At 37.1% G+C, this 19,357-nt stretch overlaps 1 protein-coding gene across 4 annotated transcripts in view; it reads right to left on the bottom strand.

The window, feature by feature from the left end:
• The window catches only part of GPHN (gephyrin), a 562,178-nt gene that overhangs the window by 65,881 nt on the left and 476,940 nt on the right, over positions 1 to 19,357 (bottom strand). For all 4 annotated transcript variants that reach the window (XM_063088486.1, XM_063088482.1, XM_063088484.1 and 1 more), the window contains 2 exons: positions 18,963 to 19,021; positions 17,753 to 17,906 (listed from right to left, as the gene is read on the bottom strand). In XM_063088486.1, the coding sequence (XP_062944556.1) occupies positions 17,753 to 17,906; positions 18,963 to 19,021 (213 nt within the window). The remainder of the gene's footprint in view (positions 1 to 17,752; positions 17,907 to 18,962; positions 19,022 to 19,357) is intronic.

Genomic DNA, 19,357 nt, shown 5'->3' with positions numbered 1-19,357 from the left:
ATACCTACCTAATTTATCAACTAGTTTATAAGCTTCTTCAGTATACTTTTTTCCTATCCTTTTGAAATTTCCTATATTACATGTGCTGTGTAGATGACAGATAATCTATAAACGTTTATAAAATATATTAAGTCCAGGATCTGGCTCCAGACTTAACAATAAAGTAGCAGAATCTCTTCTCAATTGCCTCTAAGGGAAAATGCTGGACAACAGACAAGAGTTTAAGAGGCAGAGTTTTGGGCTATATCTGGCAATGATAGTTTGTTACTCATGCTAATATCTTAACATCTAATACACCCTGATTTCTTGGTCTGCGAACCCGGTAGTCAACACACATGCTTACTTCTAGGAAGCACATTATAGACCATTTATTACTATTATTCTTTTGATGAGGCATAATAACACTTGCTACCTACATACATTAGAGGGTGTAGTAAAGATTAATGAGGTAATATTAATTAGGCATTCTGACCTAGAAGAGAGGCACTATATATGCTGCTATTGTTTAGTACAAGGGACTAAAATATCCCCCCCTCTTTTTTTCATCTTTCTAGTTTAAAACATCATTTTATGATCATCTTCAAGTACCCTTATAATAAAAGAAATAAGAAGTCTAAGCATGGATTAATTGAAGCTATTCTCTCTTATCATGAGATAAATTAAATGAAATTTATTATGAAACATTAATTCAATGGGAATTTAAACTCCATACCTGAGATTACTGTCATAAATAGAAATTTACACAATTACTTTAAAGATAAAATAAAATGCTAGTATTTCATTTTTAGAATATATGGACTCTATCTATCTATCACCATAACATATAGGTAATAATCTACAGACATATATAAGTATGTAGATAATAAGTAATATAAAAAGATAAATCTATGGAATAGCTGGCCTAAGTGTGTTACATTTACGGCTCTAAATTAGGGCTGTTAATAATTAGTAAAAACTAATTCTGCTGTACTGCTGGTTGCTAAATCACCAGAAAATACACTACAAATTGTGGTAATCTCAAAGTGGGAAAAGAACACATTCTAGTTAGTTTACCTATCTGTTATTAGAGTACTGGGAAGAAAAAATGGAAAGTTGAGAGAAGAGGTGGAAGATGGAGGGAGACTGGAAGTGAAACAAAAAAAGAACTTGAAGTTGTGGAGTGGAGATGGGTAGCTGGGTGGAAAAAGGCATAAGAAGGCTGCCCAAAGAGACTTTCCCCCTGCTCTTCATCAATTCCCCTTCCAAACACAGCAACAGGGTAACCAGACTCTTTGGGTATTTTTTAATTTTTCAAGCCTATATTGTGCTCCTTCCATGGGTATAAAGATGCACATAAAGGAAGAACAACTACACATGCCCACATAATAGAATGCTATGCAGCTAGTAAGACAATATTTAACATTATATGTAAGCAAGAAAGCTTACATATAATGTTAAGATTTTAAAGAATATAAAATTATATGTATATTATGATAACAGCTATATATTAACAAAACAATATAAACCTATTCCCACAGGGGAAAAATGGAAATAAATTTAGTGTTAACATGTTTGAGTTAAAGCACGGTGAGATTATGTATGACCTTTCCCCTTTTCTCTATTTTAAAAAATATGCGATGATAAAAAGTATCATCAATTTTGATGAAAACATGTGCACATAAGGACAGTACAAGACAGTACATTACAAATGCAATGTGACTGACCCAAATAAAGCTTACCACAGGTATTCAAAACAGGGAGAGAACAAATATGGTGAATGTGTTAATGAATGGCCTCACGTAGGAAGAAACAGCTGAACTGGGTTTGAAAGATTGATAGTATATTAAAAAAAATGACTGGATTTTAATGAGAAGAGATGAGCACAGACATGAAGTCTGGTTAGCTGGCATATGATAATAATGGCCTGAAATGTAGAAAACGTGAAGAAATTTGTTGAATGACTGAATTAATGAATGAGAACGAAAACTAAAAGCAGGCCATCATTCTCAGTCTATTGATACAAAGATTAAAAAACACTAATAACACTTGGTGTTGGTGAGGATATGGAAAAACAGGCACTTCACAGTATTTAAGGTAGGGTTAATCAGTATATTTCTGGAGGCAATTAGGCAATACATAAACCAAAATCTTAAAATAAAGAAGGCATACCCTTAACCTAGAAATTCTATGAATTTAATAAAATAATGACACATGCAAATAAATATAAATGTTTATCACAGCATTGTCTATTTTGATGGTGAAAAAGTGGTAAACAAATTAAATGTCTAACAACAGAAATCTGATGAGATTAATTACAAGAAACCCATAAAATAGTTATGCAGCCATCAAAGATGGATTACAGATACATGTTACTAATACCGATATTTGTGATACTCTAAGTGGAAAAAAAGTAGATCATAACACTGTATTTATAGCACTGTCCTATTTTTATAAATAAATATACATTTATATGCACATAGATATAAGTCTGGATGACTATATAGCAAAATATTAGCAGTAGTTTCTTTTTCTTTTTGCATTACACTAGAATGTAAGCTTCATGAAGATAGGGTTTATTGTTCTTTGTGTTTATTATGTAATCCCAGCAACTAAAATGGTACTTGGCACATAGTGGGGACCAAACATATACCAAGAAATGAATGAATGCTTGCTTGTATTTTCTAGTTTTCCTATTAGTAAACTGTTACTATAATCTAATTTCTTTATATTAAAAATAGATTAGTATATATCCAAAAGAATTGAAAAGCAGGGTTTTGAAGAGATATTTGTACACCCATGTTCATAGCAGCATTATACACAATAGCCAAAAGGTAAAAGCAACTCAAATGGATAAACAAAATATGGTGTGTATATACATATATATATATATGGTGTGTATATGTGTATATATATATACACACACATACACATATACACACACAATGGAATATTATTTAGCTTTAAAAAGGAAGGAACTTCTGACACGTACTGCAACATGGGTCAAATCTGAGGACATTTTGCTAAGGGAAATAAGCCACTTACAAAAAGACAAATACTGTATGATCCTACTTATATGAGGTACCTACGGTAGTCAAATTTATATAGACAGAAAATAGGATGGTGGTTTCTAGGGGCTGGAAAGGAGGGAGGAATGGAGAGTTGTTAAAGAGGTATAGAATTTCAGTTTTGCAGGATGATGAGAGTTCTGGAGATTGATTGCATAACAATGTGAATGTACTTAACAGTATTGAACTTACTCCTAAAAATGATTATGTTAAATTTTATGTTACATAAAATTTGCCACAATAAAAAATCTAAAAACGATTTAAAAAAGGTCACAGATGATCTTTGTAAAAATAGTTTCAGGGAACAGTGATACTATTATAAAAAGAGGCAAGTCAGGAAAGAAAGTTATTCTTTGGGTGGTAGGAAGGGAAAGATAGGGAGATCAGGTAACAGTAGAACATTGGTAGAAATGTCGAAAGAAAGTTGAAAATGGAGGCTTGAGCTTACAAAAGAGATCAGAATTGGGACTACAGATAGGGGAAATTATCTGTGTATATATTACATGAGAGGAACACTCCAAGGGAGAGTTTAGAGAGAATGGAGGACACAGTAGAGGGCACAATCTTGGAGAATACTCCATTTCGGTCTGAAAAAGGTAAGGAACAATAGATAAAGAAAAAAATTGTAGACACAGAAGACAAGGAAAGAGAAGGTTTCAAGGTGGTGGGTAAGGAATGTCACTGATGGCGAATGGTGTGCACACACAGGTTAAGGAGGATGAATATCAGAAGGTATTTGGAGATTAGGAGATTATTAGTGTACTCAGGAAAACAGTTTCTGTAATAATGGGGTACTAATCAGATTTGGGAGTTTTAAGGGAAAGTGGACAGTGAGAAAGGAAAGGTAGTAAGTACAGACCTCTCAACTAATAGTGAACAGGAGGGGAATAATGCAGTAGTTAAGGAGGCAACAGGTAAAGATTTTCTTAGGATAATAATATGGTAATCTTTATATATTTGGAAAAGTACCTTTTCCTCTTAGATTGGAAGAAAGGAAGATAGCTAAAGAAATGGGAAAAATTTTGAGGTAAAGAGAAGGGAAGATGAGGGAGACTTCATAGTTCAGTTTGACAAATATTTTGCAGCTTCATTTTTCCATAAAGGTGGTGAGGCCATCCACCAGGAGTGATAACATAGGGCTGCTAATGAGGTTTAAAGAGGGTATAGAATGTATGAATAAATTACCCATGGGAGGAATGTGCTAGGAAATCAACAAGACAGTTACGAGAGAATTACCAAGCAACTTTTAGTGCCAGGTTGATATTAAATGGCAGACATTTGTAGTGGGCCAGGTAATCACAGTTCTTTTCTTTTTCATCCACAATAATTTTATTTTTTTATTTTTCTTTCTTTTTTTATTTTTTTAAATTTTATTATGTCGATATACATTGTGGCTGATTATTGTTGCCCATCACCGAAACCTCCCTCCCTCCTCCCTCCCCCCGAACAATGTCCTTTCTGTTTGCTTGTCGTATCAACTTCAAGTAATTGTGGTTGTTATATCTTCTTCCCCGCCACCCCCCGGTTTTTTTTTTTTTTTTGTGTGTGTGTGTGTGTGTGTGTGTGTGTGAATTTATATGTAAATTTTTAGCTCCCACCAATAAGTGAGAACATGTGGTATTTCTTTTTCTTTTTTTTTTTTAATTTTATTTTTATATTTTTATTTTTTTTTAAATATTATTTTGTCGATATACATTGTAGCTGATTATTGCTCCCCATCACCAAAACCTCCCTCCCTTCTCCCTCCCCCTCCCCCCCAACAATGTCCTTTCTGTTTGCTTGTCGTATCAACTTCAAATAATTGTGGTTGTTATATCTTCTTCCCCCCCGCCCGTTTGTGTGTGTGTGTGTGTGTGTGTGTGTGTGTGTGTCTGTGAATTTATATATTAATTTTTAGCTCCCACCAATAAGTGAGAAAATGTGGTATTTCTCTTTCTGTGCCTGACTTGTTTCACTTAACATGTGGTATTTCTCTTTCTGTGCCTGACTCGTTTCACTTAATATAATTCTCTCAAGGTCCATCCATGTTGTTGCAAATGGCAGTATTTCATTCGTTTTTATAGCTGAGTAGTATTCCATTGTGTAGATGTACCACATTTTCCGTATCCACTCATCTCATGATGGACATTTGGGCTGGTTCCAACTCTTGGCTATTGTAAAGAGTGCTGCGATGAACATTGGGGAACAGGTATACCTTCGACTTGATGATTTCCATTCCTCTGGGTATATTCCCAACAGTGGGATAGCTGGGTCATATGGTAGATCTATCTGCAATTGTTTGAGGAACCTCCATACCATTTTCCATAGAGGCTGCACCATTTTGCAGTCCCACCAACAATGTATGAGAGTTCCTTTTCCTCCGCAACCTCGCCAGCATTTATCGTTCAGAGTCTTTTGGATTTTAGCCATCCTAACTGGGGTTAGATGGTATCTCAGTGTGGTTTTGATTTGCATTTCCCGGATGCTGAGTGATGTTGAGCATTTTTTCATATGTCTGTTGGCCATTTGGATATCTTCCTTAGAGAAATGCCTACTTAGCTCTTTTGCCCATTTTTTAATTGGGTTGCTTGTTTTTTACTTGTAAAGTTGTTTGAGTTCCTTATATATTCTGGATATTAATCCTTTGTCAGATGTACACTTTGCAAATATTTTCTCCCATTCTGTTGGTTGTCTTTTAACCCTGTTAATTGTTTCTTTTGCTGTGCAGAAGCTTTTTAGTTTGATATAATCCCATTTGTTTATTTTTCCTTTGGTTGCCCTTGCTTTTGGGGTCGTATTCGTGAAGTCTGTGCCCAGTCCTATTTCGTGAAGTGTTTCTCCTATGTTTTCTTTAAGAAGTTTTATTGTTTCAGGGTGTATATTTAAATCCTTAATCCATTTTGAGTTGATTTTAGTATACGGTGAGAGGTATGGATCTAGTTTCATTCTCCTGCATATGGATATCCAGTTATGCCAGCACCATTTGCTAAAGAGGCAGTCCCTTCCCCAGTGTATAGGCTTGGTGCCTTTGTCAAAGATCAGATGGCAGTAAGTGTGTGGGTTGATTTCTGGATTCTCTATTCTATTCCATTGATCAGTGTGTCTGTTTTTATGCCAGTACCATACTGTTTTGGTTATTATAGCTTTGTAGTATAGCTTAAAGTCAGGTAATGTTATGCCTCCAGCTTTATGTTTTTTGCTCAGCATTGCTTTGGCTATGCGTGGTCTTTTATTATTCCACGTAAATGTCTGGATAGTTTTTTCCATTTCTGAGAAAAATGCCTTTGGAATTTTGATGGGGATTGCGCTGAATTTGTATATCACTTTGGGTAGTATGGACATTTTCACTATGTTGATTCTTCTAATCCAAGAGCATGGGATATCTTTCCATCTTCTTGTATCCTCTCTAATTTCTCTCAGCAGTGGTTTGTAGTTCTCATTATAGAGATTTTTCACCTCCTTGGTTAACTCAATTCCTAAGTATTTTATTTTTTTGGTGGCTATTGTAAATGGGCAGGCTTTCTTGATTTCTCTTTCTGCATGTTCACTATTGGAGAAAAGAAATGCTACTGAATTTTGTGTGCTGATTTTGTATCCTGCTACTGTGCTGAAATCATTTATCAATTCCAAGAGTTGTTTTGTAGAGGTTTTAGGCTGTTCGATATATAGGATCATGTCATCTGCAAACAGGGACAGTTTGACTTCATCTTTTCCAATCTGGATGCCCTTTATTTCTTTCTCTTCTCTGATTGCTCAGGCTAACACTTCCAACACTATGTTGAAAAGGAGTGGTGAGAGTGGGCATCCTTGTCTATTTCCTGTTCTTAAAGGAAAAGCTTTCAGCTTTTCCCCATTCAGGATGATATTGGCAGTGGGTTTGTAATATATGGCTTTAATTATGTTGAGATACTTTCCATCTATACCTAACTTATAGAGGGTCTTTGTCATGAATGAGTGCTGAACTTTATCAAATGCTTTTTCAGCATCTATAGAGATGATCATATGGTCCTTGTGTTTGACTTTACTAATATGGTGTATCACATTTATTGATTTGCATATGTTGAACCAACCTTGCATCCCTGGGATGAATCCCACTTGATCGTGATAAATAATTTTACGTATGTGTTGCTGTATTGTTTGCTAGTATTTTAGTGAGGATTTTTGCATCTATATTCATCAAGGATATCGGCCTGTAGTTTTCTTTTTTGGTTATATCTTTGCCTGGTTTTGGTATCAGGATGATGTTTGCTTCATAGAATGAGTTTGGGAGATTTGTGTCTGTTTCAATCTTTTGGAATAGTTTGTAAAGAATCGGTGTCAATTCCCCTTTGAATGTTTGGTAAAATTCTGCTGTGAATCCATCTGGTCCTGGGCTTTTCTTTGTTGGGAGCTTTCTGATAACAGCTTCAATCTCCTTTATTGTTATTGGTCTGTTCAAATTTTCTAGGTCTTCATGGTTCAGTTTTGGGAGCTTGTGTGTGTCCAGAAATTTATCCATCTCCTCCAGATTTTCAAATTTGTTGGCGTATAGTTGTTTATAGTAGTCTTGAATGATTCCTTGTATTTCAGATGAATTGGTTGTAATATCGCCTTTTTCATTTCTAATTTTTGTTATTTGAGTCTTCTCTCTTCTTCTTTTTGTTAGCCATGCTAATGGTTTGTCAATTTTATTTATCTTTTCAAAAAACCAACTTTTTGATTCATTGATCTTTTGAATTGTTTTTTGGATTTCAATTTCATTCAGTTCTGCTCTGATCTTAATGATTTCTTTCCGTCTGCTAACTTTAGGTTTGGATTGTCCTTGTTTTTCTAGTTCTTTAAGGTGAAGTGTTAGGGTGTTCACTTGCCATCTTTCCATTCTTCTGAGGTGAGCATTTAATGCAATAAATTTCCCCCTTAATACTGCTTTTGCAGTATCCCACAGGTTTTGGAATGATGTATCATTATTTTCATTAGTTTCAATAAATTTTTTGATTTCCTGCTTGATTTCTTCTTGGACCCATATGTCATTAAGTAGAATGCTGTTTAATTTCCATGTGTTTGTATAGTTTCCAGAGTTTTGTTTGTTATTAATTTCTAGTTTTAATCCATTGTGGTCTGAGAAAATACATGGGATAATTCCAATTTTTTTGAATTTATTGAGACTTGATTTGTGGCCTAATATATGATCTATCCTGGAGAATGATCCATGTGCTGATGAGAAGAATGAATATTCTGAGGTTGTTGGATGGAATGTTCTGTAGATATCTGCCAATTCCAATTGGTCTAGAGTATTGTTTAGATCTTGTGTTTCTCTGCTGATTCTTTGCCTAGATGATTTGTCTAATATTGACAGTGGGGTGTTCAGGTCCCCTGCTATTATGGTACTAGTGTCTATTTCCCTCTTTAGGTCTAATAGAGTTTGTTTTATAAATCTGGCTGCTCCAACATTGGGTGCGTACATATTTATGATTGTTATGTCTTCTTGATGCATCAGTCCTTTTATCTTTAAGTAGTGTCCCTCATTGTCTCTTTTTATGGTTTTTAGTTTAAAGTCTATTTTGTCAGATATAAGAATAGCTACTCCAGCTTATTTTTCTTTTCTGTTTGCATGGTAAATCTTTTTCCATCCTTTCACTCTTAGTCTTTGTGAATCTTTATGCGTGAGGTGGGTCTCTTGTAGGCAGCATATAGTTGGGTCCTCCTTTTTAATCCAGTCAGCCAGTCTGTGTCTTTTGATTGGGGAATTTAAGCCTTTAACATTAAGAGTTGTTATTGAAAGGTGTTGATTTATTCCTAGCATTTTATTGGTTGTTTCTTGTCTTAGGTGTCTTTTGTTCCTTGCTTTCTGATTTACTGTTTGGTTTCTGTGTTTGTTGGTTCCTTAGGATGTAGATAGCGTTTTTGTTTGATTGTTTTCTATTCATGAATGCCATTTTTATTATACTAGTGGATTTTGATTTTTCTTGGGTTTTTATGGCAATGGTAGTTATTTTACAGGAACCAAACCCAGTACTCCCTTGAGGATCTCTTGTAAGGGTGGTTGTGTGGTGCTGAACTCCCGCAGTTTTTGTTTGTCTGAGAAATATACTATTTGCCCCTCATTTCGGAAGGATAGCCTTGCAGGGTAGAGTATTCTTGGCTGGCCATCTTTGTCTTTTAGTATTTTGAATATATCATCCCATTCCTTTCTAGCTTTTAGGGTTTTTGATGAAAAGTCTGATGTGAGCCTGATTGGGGCTCCCTTATAGGTGATTTGACGCTTCTCTCTTGCAGCTTTTAAGATTCTCTCTTTGTCTCTGAGTTTTGCCAATTTGACTATAACATGTCTTGGAGAAAGCCTTTTTGGGTTGAATACATTTGGAGATCGTTGAGCTTCCTGGATCTGAAGATCTGTGATTTTTCCTATACCTGGGAAGTTTTCTGCCACTATTTTGTTGAATATGTTTTCAATGGAATCTCCATTTTCCTCCCCTTCTGTAATACCCACGACTCGGATATTTGAGCGTTTAAGGTTGTCTGATATCTCTCTCAGATTTTCTTCAATGTCTTTGATTCTTTTTTCTTTCTTTTTGTCTGCTTGTGTTATTTCAAACAGCCCATCTTCAAGTTCAGAGGTTCTCTCTTCAACTTCGACAAGCCTGCTGGTTAACCTCTCCGTTGTGTTTTTTATTTCGCTGAATAACTTCTTCAGTTCAGCAAGTTCTGCTACATTTTTTTTCAGGACATTGATTTCCTTGTACATTTCCTCTTTCAGGCCCTGTATACTTTTCCTCATTTCATCATGATGTCTAGCTGAGTTTTCTTGTATCTCATTCAGTTTTCTTAGAATTATCACTCGAAATTCCTTATCAGTCATTTCAAGGGCTTCTTGTTCTATAGGATCTAGAGTTTGAGATTTATTAACTTTTGGTGGTGTACTTTCTTGATTTTTTGTATTTCTGGTATCTTTTTTTTGATGTTTATTCATTGTGGCAGGGGGTTTCACAGTCCATCGGTTTGAGACTATTGACTAACTAAGATGTTTCTGTGGTTGCTAATTTGGTATGGCTACCTCCCTGACTTCTCAGTTGGCCTTTAGTGCCTTGTGTGTATGGTTCCCTCGGGTCTTGGGCCTCTCCGGGGAGCCACCTTTCTATAGTTTGGACTCTGCTGGGCTGCGGGATCATGTACCACAGGGTGTGTGATCTCTGTTGAGCTTTCACTTCCCGTGCAGGACTTCTCTCTGTTCCGTGTGCTCTGGCCCGGGCTGTTGGATCGTGCAGTGGCGACCCCACATGGTGTGTGGTTTCTGTCGAGTCTCCACCTCCCTGGCCACACGTCTCCCCGCTCTGTGCGCACTGGGCTGGGCTGGGAGGTGTCTTCTGCAACCCTCGTCTATCAGCTGGGCCTTCAAGACCCTGCTCGGCACCGCTTCGCACAGGAAGTCTACCAGGTTTCTGCTAGGCACAGATGACCGGTCGCTCTGGGTGCCTTTGTAGCACTGTGTAGATTTTTCTCGGGACTTATCACCTTCTTCCTGGTATCGCGGTTATTTGTGTACTTGTCTTATCTCCCACACCAGAGTGTGAGCTCCTCGGGGGAGGAGCCCGCAGCACACAGTTCACCTTTGTATCCTCCCGGCCCGGACTAGTCCAGTGCCCACCTGCAGACAGCTCTCTGGCAGGTTTAAGCGGACTTGGGAACTCTCCTACCACACTATTCCCAACCAGAAATTGGTTAGGCGTTTTTCCGAACTGGTTGCTGCAGAGTTGGTATCTGCCTCCCAGTAACAGGAAGTTTACCGGGGGCCGAAGTCCAGGGTGTGGTGGAGTGACAGTCGGCCCCGCCCGTACTTCCTTGCCCTCCCAACACTGGCCGGGGATGCCCCACGCCACCAGGCCTGCCAGAGAACCACGGAGGGAGTGCGAGGGGAGGCCAGCCCGCAGGCCCTGGGAAGCCCCGCGCCGGGGCAAGCAAGTGGGAAGGCTCAGTGAGGAGCCGAGCCGGGCCGGAGCTGCCACCACCTGAGAAAATGGAGGCAGCCCCGGGGCGGTGAGTGGCCCAGTGATGCAGGCGGAAGCCGGGTGAGTGTCAGCCCCTTGAGCAGGGCAGGGCCAGGGGTCACTCACAGGGCTGTGCCAGGTTGGGTGCTCACTCTCTGCCTCTGGTTTGTCGCCTTCCCCGTTCTTGGTTCCTGCCGCCTCGGGCTGCTTGCTCGGTCCCGCGGCGCGGCTCGGGTGCTCCCAGGAATCTTCTTTTATGCCGGCCTGAAACCTCGAATCCTGAATAGGGCAGCTGGCAGCCTTCAGTGCGGCCCCGGCCTCCGGGATCCTGTCTGCATCCTCAGCAGCCCTGGCGCCGTGTTCCCTGTTTAGAGACTCGCTTTTGAAGCTACGAAACAGTTCTTTTCCTGATCCACACTTCAAAGCTGTTGCCTGTAAATGAGGCAGCCTCTCCTGCCGGGGGCAAAGTGGCGGTCAGCCCCCACGACCGGCCACCAGCAGCGGTCCTCTCTTAAGAGATGGCGAGAGGAAGGTCCACAAGTTTCCCAGCTGCCTGAGGCCCGGTGGCCGCCTTTTCCACCTCAGCTACTCCGTGCCAACCGCCGCAGCCACCGCCATCTTGAAACCCATCCACGATAATTTTACAGTGACCTCCAAAGACCAGTTTATTTTCAGGGAATGAAAGGTTTCAACCTCTGCCTGTCTGACAATACATTCCCATTTCCACAGGAGAAAGTGCAGCTAGCCTTCCTCTGTGCCCAGGTGGCGGAGCCTCCCCCAGAGGTACTGCTGCAGCAGCTGCTCGTCTTCTTGTGGCTGCTCCATCGGGATTCACATCAGTCTATCATAAAGGATATTACAGAAGATAGATGAGCAGTGAGATGAAGAGATATATGGGGCAAGGTCGGAGAGGGCCCTGAGCACAGTTGCTACTGTTCCTGTGAAGTCGGGTTGCTCCACTCTCCTGGCAAGTAGATGCAGTTCACCTACCTGGAAACCTCAGGTAATCACAGTTCTACAAATTTCTTCAGTAATGTGTTTCTGCTTGGGGGCAAAAATGGAGAAAGTGGAGGATGGAGTTATTTAGTTTGGGCACTAGCATAGTAAGAAAAGAAGTAGATTAAGGGAGCAAAGGTATCTGAAGTATTAGTGAGGGCAACTTTAAAGTGGTGAACCATGGTCTTTAATCTGGACAGAAAGTATGGTATAGAAAGAAGAGAGTAATGAATTACCTAATCTGATAGGTTTTAGATGTTGCCATTGAAAAATTGGAGAAAAAAAAATTAAGGATGCTCTAGGGGGAAGCATTGTGGTATACTGGAAAAAAGTCATTAAGTACAGCCAGAAGACTTGGGGGAACCAGTCTCCACCACTTATACAACATATATGGGCAAGTTGCTTTGTTTTTGAGTTCCAATTTCCTCTTACATAAAATGAGGGATACTATGAAAAATGATCACATTGTATAACGTTGCATACACTAATTATCCTGGTTTGAGTATCACATATTACACACAGGTATTAATATTCAATTCTGTATCCCACAGATATGTACAATCGGTTATGTTTCAATTAAAAAAAAAGAAACAAAAAGAAAAAATGAGGGATAATTATATTAACCTCATAAAGTTGCTTGAATCATAAAACAGACAGAAATACTGGTCATAGTAGGCATTCAACTTCTTATTCTTTCCTTCTCTTATTAGTGGGGACAGGGTTTTAAAGATTCCAGATTTTACCCCAGCAGTTGCTTGTGGCAGGCCCCAAAGAAAATTATACAGAAATCTTGGACAGACTTTATATATCTAAAGTTCAAACTTATTTGTACTGGCTGCTGTTACTGACATTGGTCAAGAAAATGATAGAAGATAGACTAGAATAAGCAAAGACTACATTCTCCAGAATAGATCACGTTAGGCCACAAAATAAGTCTACACAAATTTTAAAAGATAGAGATCATATCAAGTATCTTTTTTGATCACAATGGTATAAAACTAGAAATCAACAACAAGAAAAACTTTGGAAACTTTACAAATACATGGAAATTAAACAACATGCTCCTAAACAACCATTGGGTTAATGAAGAAATTAAAAGGGAAATTAAAAAATTCCTTGAGACAAATGAGAATGGAAACACATCATACCAAAACCCATGGGATAGAGCAAAAGCAGTTCTAAGAGGAAAGTTTATAGCAATAAATGCCTATTTCGAAAAAGAAGAACGATTTCTAATGAACAACCTAATGATGTACCTAAAGGAAGTAGAAACGCGAGAAACTAAATTCAAAATTGGCAGAAGGAAAGAAATAATAAAGATCAGAATGGAAATAAATTAAATAGAAACTGAAAAAACTATTAAAAGATCCATGAAATGAAGAGCTGGTTTTTTGAAGAGATAAACAAAATTGACAAACCTTTAGATAGACTAACCAACAAAAAAAGAGAGAAGACCTAAATAAATAAAATCAAAAATAAAAAAGGAGATGTTACAACCAACTGATACCACAGAAACACAAAAGATCATAAGAGACTATTATGAACAACTATATGCCAATAAATTTGGCAACACAGAAAAAATGGATAAATTCCTGGACAAATACAATCTGCCGAAATTAAATTATTAAGAAACAGAAAATCTGAATAGTCCATTAACAAGTGAGGTAATTGTATCAGTAATAAAAAGTCTTCCATTAAAGAAAAGCCCAGGACCTGTTCGTTTCAGTGCTGAATTCTAGCAAATAATTAAAGAACTAATATCAATTCTCTTCAGATTATTTTAAAAAATTGAGAAGGAGGGAATAGTTCCCAACTAATTTTATGAGGCCAGTATTACTCTGATTCCAAAACTGGACAAGGACACAACAAAAAAAGAAAATTATAGGCCAATATCCCTGATGAACATACATGCGAAAATTCTCAACAAGATACTAGCAAACTGAATCCAATAACATATTAAAAAGATCATTCACTGGTCAAGTGGGATTTATCCCAGGGATGCAAGGATGGTTTAACATATGTAAATCAATAAACGTGATATACCACATTAACAGAAAGACAAAAACCATATGATCATTTCAACTGACACAGAAAAAGTATTTGACAAAATTCAACATTCCTTTACAATAAAAAACTCTTAAAAGTAGTTTTTTTTTTTTTTTTTGGTGGTTGGCTGGTATGGGGATCCAAACCTTTGACCTTGGTATTAGAACATGGCTCTTTACCCAATTGAGCTAACCAGAGAACCCCTAACAAACTAGTCATTGAGGGGATGTCCCTCAATACAATAAAGGCCATATATGACAAACCCACAGCTAATATCATACTGAATGGGGAAAAGCTGAAAGCTTGCCCTCTTACAACAGGAACAAGACAAGGATGCCCACTTTCATGACTTCTATTCAACATAGTACTGGAAGTCCTAGACAGAGCAGTTAGACAAGAGAAAGAAATAAAAGGCATCCAAATTGGAAAGAAGGAAGTCAAACTCCCTGTTTGTGGATGACATGATTCATATAGAGAAAACCTTAAGATTCCATCAAAAAATGGTTAGAATAAACAAATTCAGTAAAGTTGCAGGAAACAAAACTAACATGCAAAAGTCAACAGCATTTGTATATACTAATAGCAAACTATATGAAAAAGAAATTTTAAAAAATCCCTTTTACAACAACTACAATAAAAAGAATAAGATACCTGGAAATACACCTAACCAAGGAGACAAAAGACCTCTACAATAAAACTACAAAACCTTGAAGAAAGAAATTGAAGAGAGCATAAATAAATGGAAAAACATCTCATGTTCATGGATTGGAAGAATTAATATTGTAAAAATGGCATTCTACCCAAAATGATGTACAGATTTAATGCAATCCCTATCAAAATACCAATAATATTCTTCACTGAAACAGAAAAAACAATTGTAATGTTCATATGGAACCAAAAAAGACCTTAAATAGCTAAAGCAATTCTGAAACAAATGTACAAAGCTGGAGGCATTATATTATCTAACTTCAAGTTATACTACAAAGCTATAGTAACCAAAACTGCGTGGTACTAGCATAAAAACAGACACATAGACCAATGGAACAGAATAGAGAGCCCATAAATAAATTCACACACTGCTATGGGTCAAATATGTCCCTCAAAGGTTAATGTATTAGAAACTTAATCCCCACTGTAACATTGTTATGAGGGTTGGAAATCTTATTATGATACTTGAAAGGTGGGGCCTTAAAGTGGTGAGGCCTTAAAATGGACTAACCCATTCGTGGAGTAACAGGCATGGTTCTGAGGGTTTTAAAAGGAGAGCAAGTGAGCAGGTTAGCTCCCTTGCTCAGTCCATTTTTGTCATGTGACACACTGTGTTGCTGTAGAAGAAGGCCCTCTGGACTTCTTCTGTTCCTGGACTTTGAACTTCCCAGCCTCCAATACCATAAGAAATAAATTTCATTTCTTTACAAATTACCCAGTTTCAGGAATTCTGTTATAAGCAACAGAAACAGACTAATACACACACCTACAGCTAGCTGATCTTTGACAAAGGTGCCAAGAATACATATTGGGGAAAAGACAGTCTCTTCAGTAGATAATGCTGGGAAAACTGGATATCCACATGCAGAAGAATGAGACTAGATGCCTACCTCTCACCATATACAAAAATCAACTAAAAATGGATTAAAGATTTAAATGTAAAACCCCAAACTATGGAACAAGTAAAAGAAAATACAGGGGAAACAATCCTCAACATGGGGCTGGGCAAAGAATTTTTAAATAAGACCTCAAAAGCACAAGCAATAAAAGTAAAAATAGATAAGCAGGATTACATCAAACTAAAAAGCTTTTGCATGTCACAGGAAATTTAAAGAGTGAAGAGACAACCTACAGAATGGGAGAAACTGTTTGCAAGCCACACATCTGATAAAGGGTTAATATCAAAAATAAATAAGGAACCTAAACAGCTCAACAGCAAAAAAAACAAATAACCCAATTGAGAAATGGGCAAAGGACCTTAATAGACATTTCTCAAGAGAAGATATACAAATGGCCAACAGGCATATGAAAAAATGCTCAGCAACAGTAATCATGAGGGAAATGCAAATCAAAACAACAATGAGATACCACCTCACTCTGGTTAGAATCTCTATTATTGAAAAGACAAAAGAAAACAAGTCTTGGTGAGGATGTCGAGAAAAGGGAGCACTTGCATGCTGTCGGTGGGAGTATAAAGTAGTACAGCCATTACAGAAAACAGTATGGAGGATCCTAAAAAAATTAAAAATAGAACTACCATTTGTTCCAGAAATCCCACTACTGGGTATACCTAAAGGAAATGAAGTCAGTATTTTGAAGAGATATCTGTGCTCCCATGTCCACTGCAGCACAATTTACAATAGCCAAGATATGGAATCAACCTAAGTGTCCAACAACAGATGAATGAATTAAAAAAATGTGGTATACATACACAATGGAATACTATTCAGGCATAAAAAAGAATGAAATCCTGTCATTTGCAGCAATATGGATGGACTTGGTGGTCATTATGTTAAGTGATGTAAGATAGGAGCAGAAAGACAAATACCACATGATGTGGAATTGAAAAAAAAAAGTTGATATTATAGAGACAGAGAGTAGAACAGTGGTTACCACAAACTGGGAAGAGGAGGGACAGGGAAAATAGGGAGAGGCTTGTTAGTAGATACAAAATTCCAATTAGATAGGAGGAAAATTTCTGGTGTTATATGGCACAGTGGGGTGACTATGGTTAACAGTTAAGTTTTTTATATTACATAATAGCTAGAGGAGAGGCTTTTGAATGTTTTCACCACAAAGAAATGATAAACGCATGTGGTGATGGTTACATTAACTACCCTGACCTGATAGTTATACAACATGTATATGACTCAAAACAGCAGAATGTACCCCCAAAGCATGTGCAATTTCAATGTTTCAGTAAAAAGAGAAAAAGAAGAAAAAGAGAGAGAGAAAGAAGTCTGGTTAATCCTTTCTTTAATGATAAGGTCTACAGAAATTACTTTTTAAAACCTCAATAGTTTATGATTTGGCTGTATGGCTTTGAATTTCCAGTAGATTCACTTATTAGTATTCCCAATCTGACGTTAGAGCCTCTGACTGAAGTTTTGTACAACCTAAACAAAACAGGAAACAAGAAGTTTTCCAAGAATTCTCAGAAAAAGACTGACTAAATTCCCCTTTCTAAATCAGGCCTGAAATGAAATTTTGATACATTCTGCATAGCATGCTACTAGAGATGCTATCTTTAGAGAAAAAAAATCTGATTATCAAACTTCTCCTGGTGATTAAAGATCACATGGAACTTTTAACAAGAAGAAGGGTATCCTGATTCATTGATTATATCCCACACAGAAGTGACCCGACATTTCAGCACCAGGATGGGTATAATTCATTGTCCTAATAGGCTGAGTTTGCACAGTTTAATATCTATAGCTAGCAACCAACATTCTTTGTTTACATGTACTGAGTGTGTGGAAAGGCCATTGGTTGTAATATTTCACTTTAAAAAATAGAAAGAAATATTTCTTAATATGTAATTTCTAGTTCCTCCTTCTTCTCATCCTCTGTACTTGAACTATCCTGAGACCAACTTATTTCCCTGTTATAGGTACGTGAACCCATTGGTAAAAACTATAATCTGTCATGTTCTATTTACAAAACAGAATAAACATCAGAAATACCTTTATATGAGTGCCCTCCCCTCCACTTTTTTTTTTTTTTTTTTTTTTTTACCTCATTCCCTGTTGACATGACTGCAACCACTGGAAACTTATTAACTTCAACTTCTGTGACACCTACAGTTGCCAGAAGACCAATCTCTGAGGGGCCCATGTGGGTTCCTTTGGCCAAAACGCATTCCCCTCTTTTAATGTCATGGCCGATGGGTCTGAAAGTGAAAGCAGAACCATAAGCAGTATAACTAAGAATATCATTTTCTCAACTCAGAGGAAACTTTAGTGTCAGAGGGGGAAGACATTCAAGGGAGAGAAAAGTCAAGAGATGAGGCAGGAGCAAAATAATGAAATAAAGAGATTCTAAAAACTCTATGTTTTTTTAATTTTTAAAGTAAAATTGCACAACAAAAGACAGAAATAAGGTTTGTGTCTTTTACCGCAAACTGGAATATGTTATTTCATATTTGAAAATTATTTACAACTTGCTTTGTACTACATTACAAAGTTATTAGTTAAAATCACCAATTACAAACTTTCTTTAATATAAGGCAGGAATTTGTATGAAAATATCTATGGCATTAATAATAAGAGCTCTATAGTTGGTTAGCTTTGAGGTGAGGAGAATAATGCTAATGAGGTTATAGCTGTAGAGGTAATTTCCATTTAGATCACTTTGTTTGGTCCTGATCTGTGCCCACAGAGGTACATTCACCTTGGCCTAATGCCACAGGGATGGGAGAAGTGCAGCTTTGTCGTAAGGGAATCTTGAGCAAATTAGTATCAATGGAATCAGGTAAACATATTCCAGGTAAGAAAAATAATTTAAAGAATACACACTATTTATGGTAGGACAGTAGTCTCATCTTTGTACATAAGCAGCAACAGATTATTCCATAACTATCGGTAGTCAGTAGAGAAGATGACATCAGTTAATTGTGTAAATGCCCAATTCTGGGATTGTCTGTGTTAATACCAAATTCTGAATTATCTAGCGGTGAAGTTGGAAAATTCTGGATTATGTAGGGGTAGAATTAACTGTGGATTATGTATGCTCATGACTTTACTTCCTTACCATCTTCATTAGAAAGTAGGCAGGACAGACATGGGATGTAGAATTCAGAAAATTCATTTTGCCTCTTGTTAAAGTCCTGAAGGCTAACAGCTAACTGACATAGCTGCAGATTTATAACAGCCATGCTCTCTTCTGAGTTCATGATCATGTACAAATAATAAAAGTTGGCTATCCATTCTATATATTCTGAAATTACCTGATATCTTGGCCTGGTCGAGCTTGCACCAGAATTCGCACTTCAAGTTCTTCAGTGCCCTGTAATAAGAGCAGGTCATGTAATTTAAACAAAACAATCTAACAGAATTTCTGGTCAGTATAATTTAGCTACTCATATGTTTTTATCATCAGAAAGGCCCCAAATAGATACAAATATAGAGAAACAGAAAACCATTTGCTAAACCCTTTGAAAATACTATGAATTTTTAACACAGTTTCCTGAAAAATTAGGTTTGGTGCCAGTAAATAAATAAAAAATTTTTTTCTCTAATTTTCATGTTCTTTAAAATTTAAATATTGAAACTTACTTTGTAAGTACCATTCTCAAGGAATATATATGTATATAATCTTACTTTGTAAGTAGCATTCTCTAGG

This window comes from Cynocephalus volans, chromosome 3 (assembly GCF_027409185.1).
Source record: "Cynocephalus volans isolate mCynVol1 chromosome 3, mCynVol1.pri, whole genome shotgun sequence".
In the NCBI taxonomy this organism is placed as follows: domain Eukaryota; kingdom Metazoa; phylum Chordata; class Mammalia; order Dermoptera; family Cynocephalidae; genus Cynocephalus; species Cynocephalus volans.
Note: the sequence above shows the minus strand (reverse complement) of the source record. Positions and strands in the feature narration are given on the sequence as shown.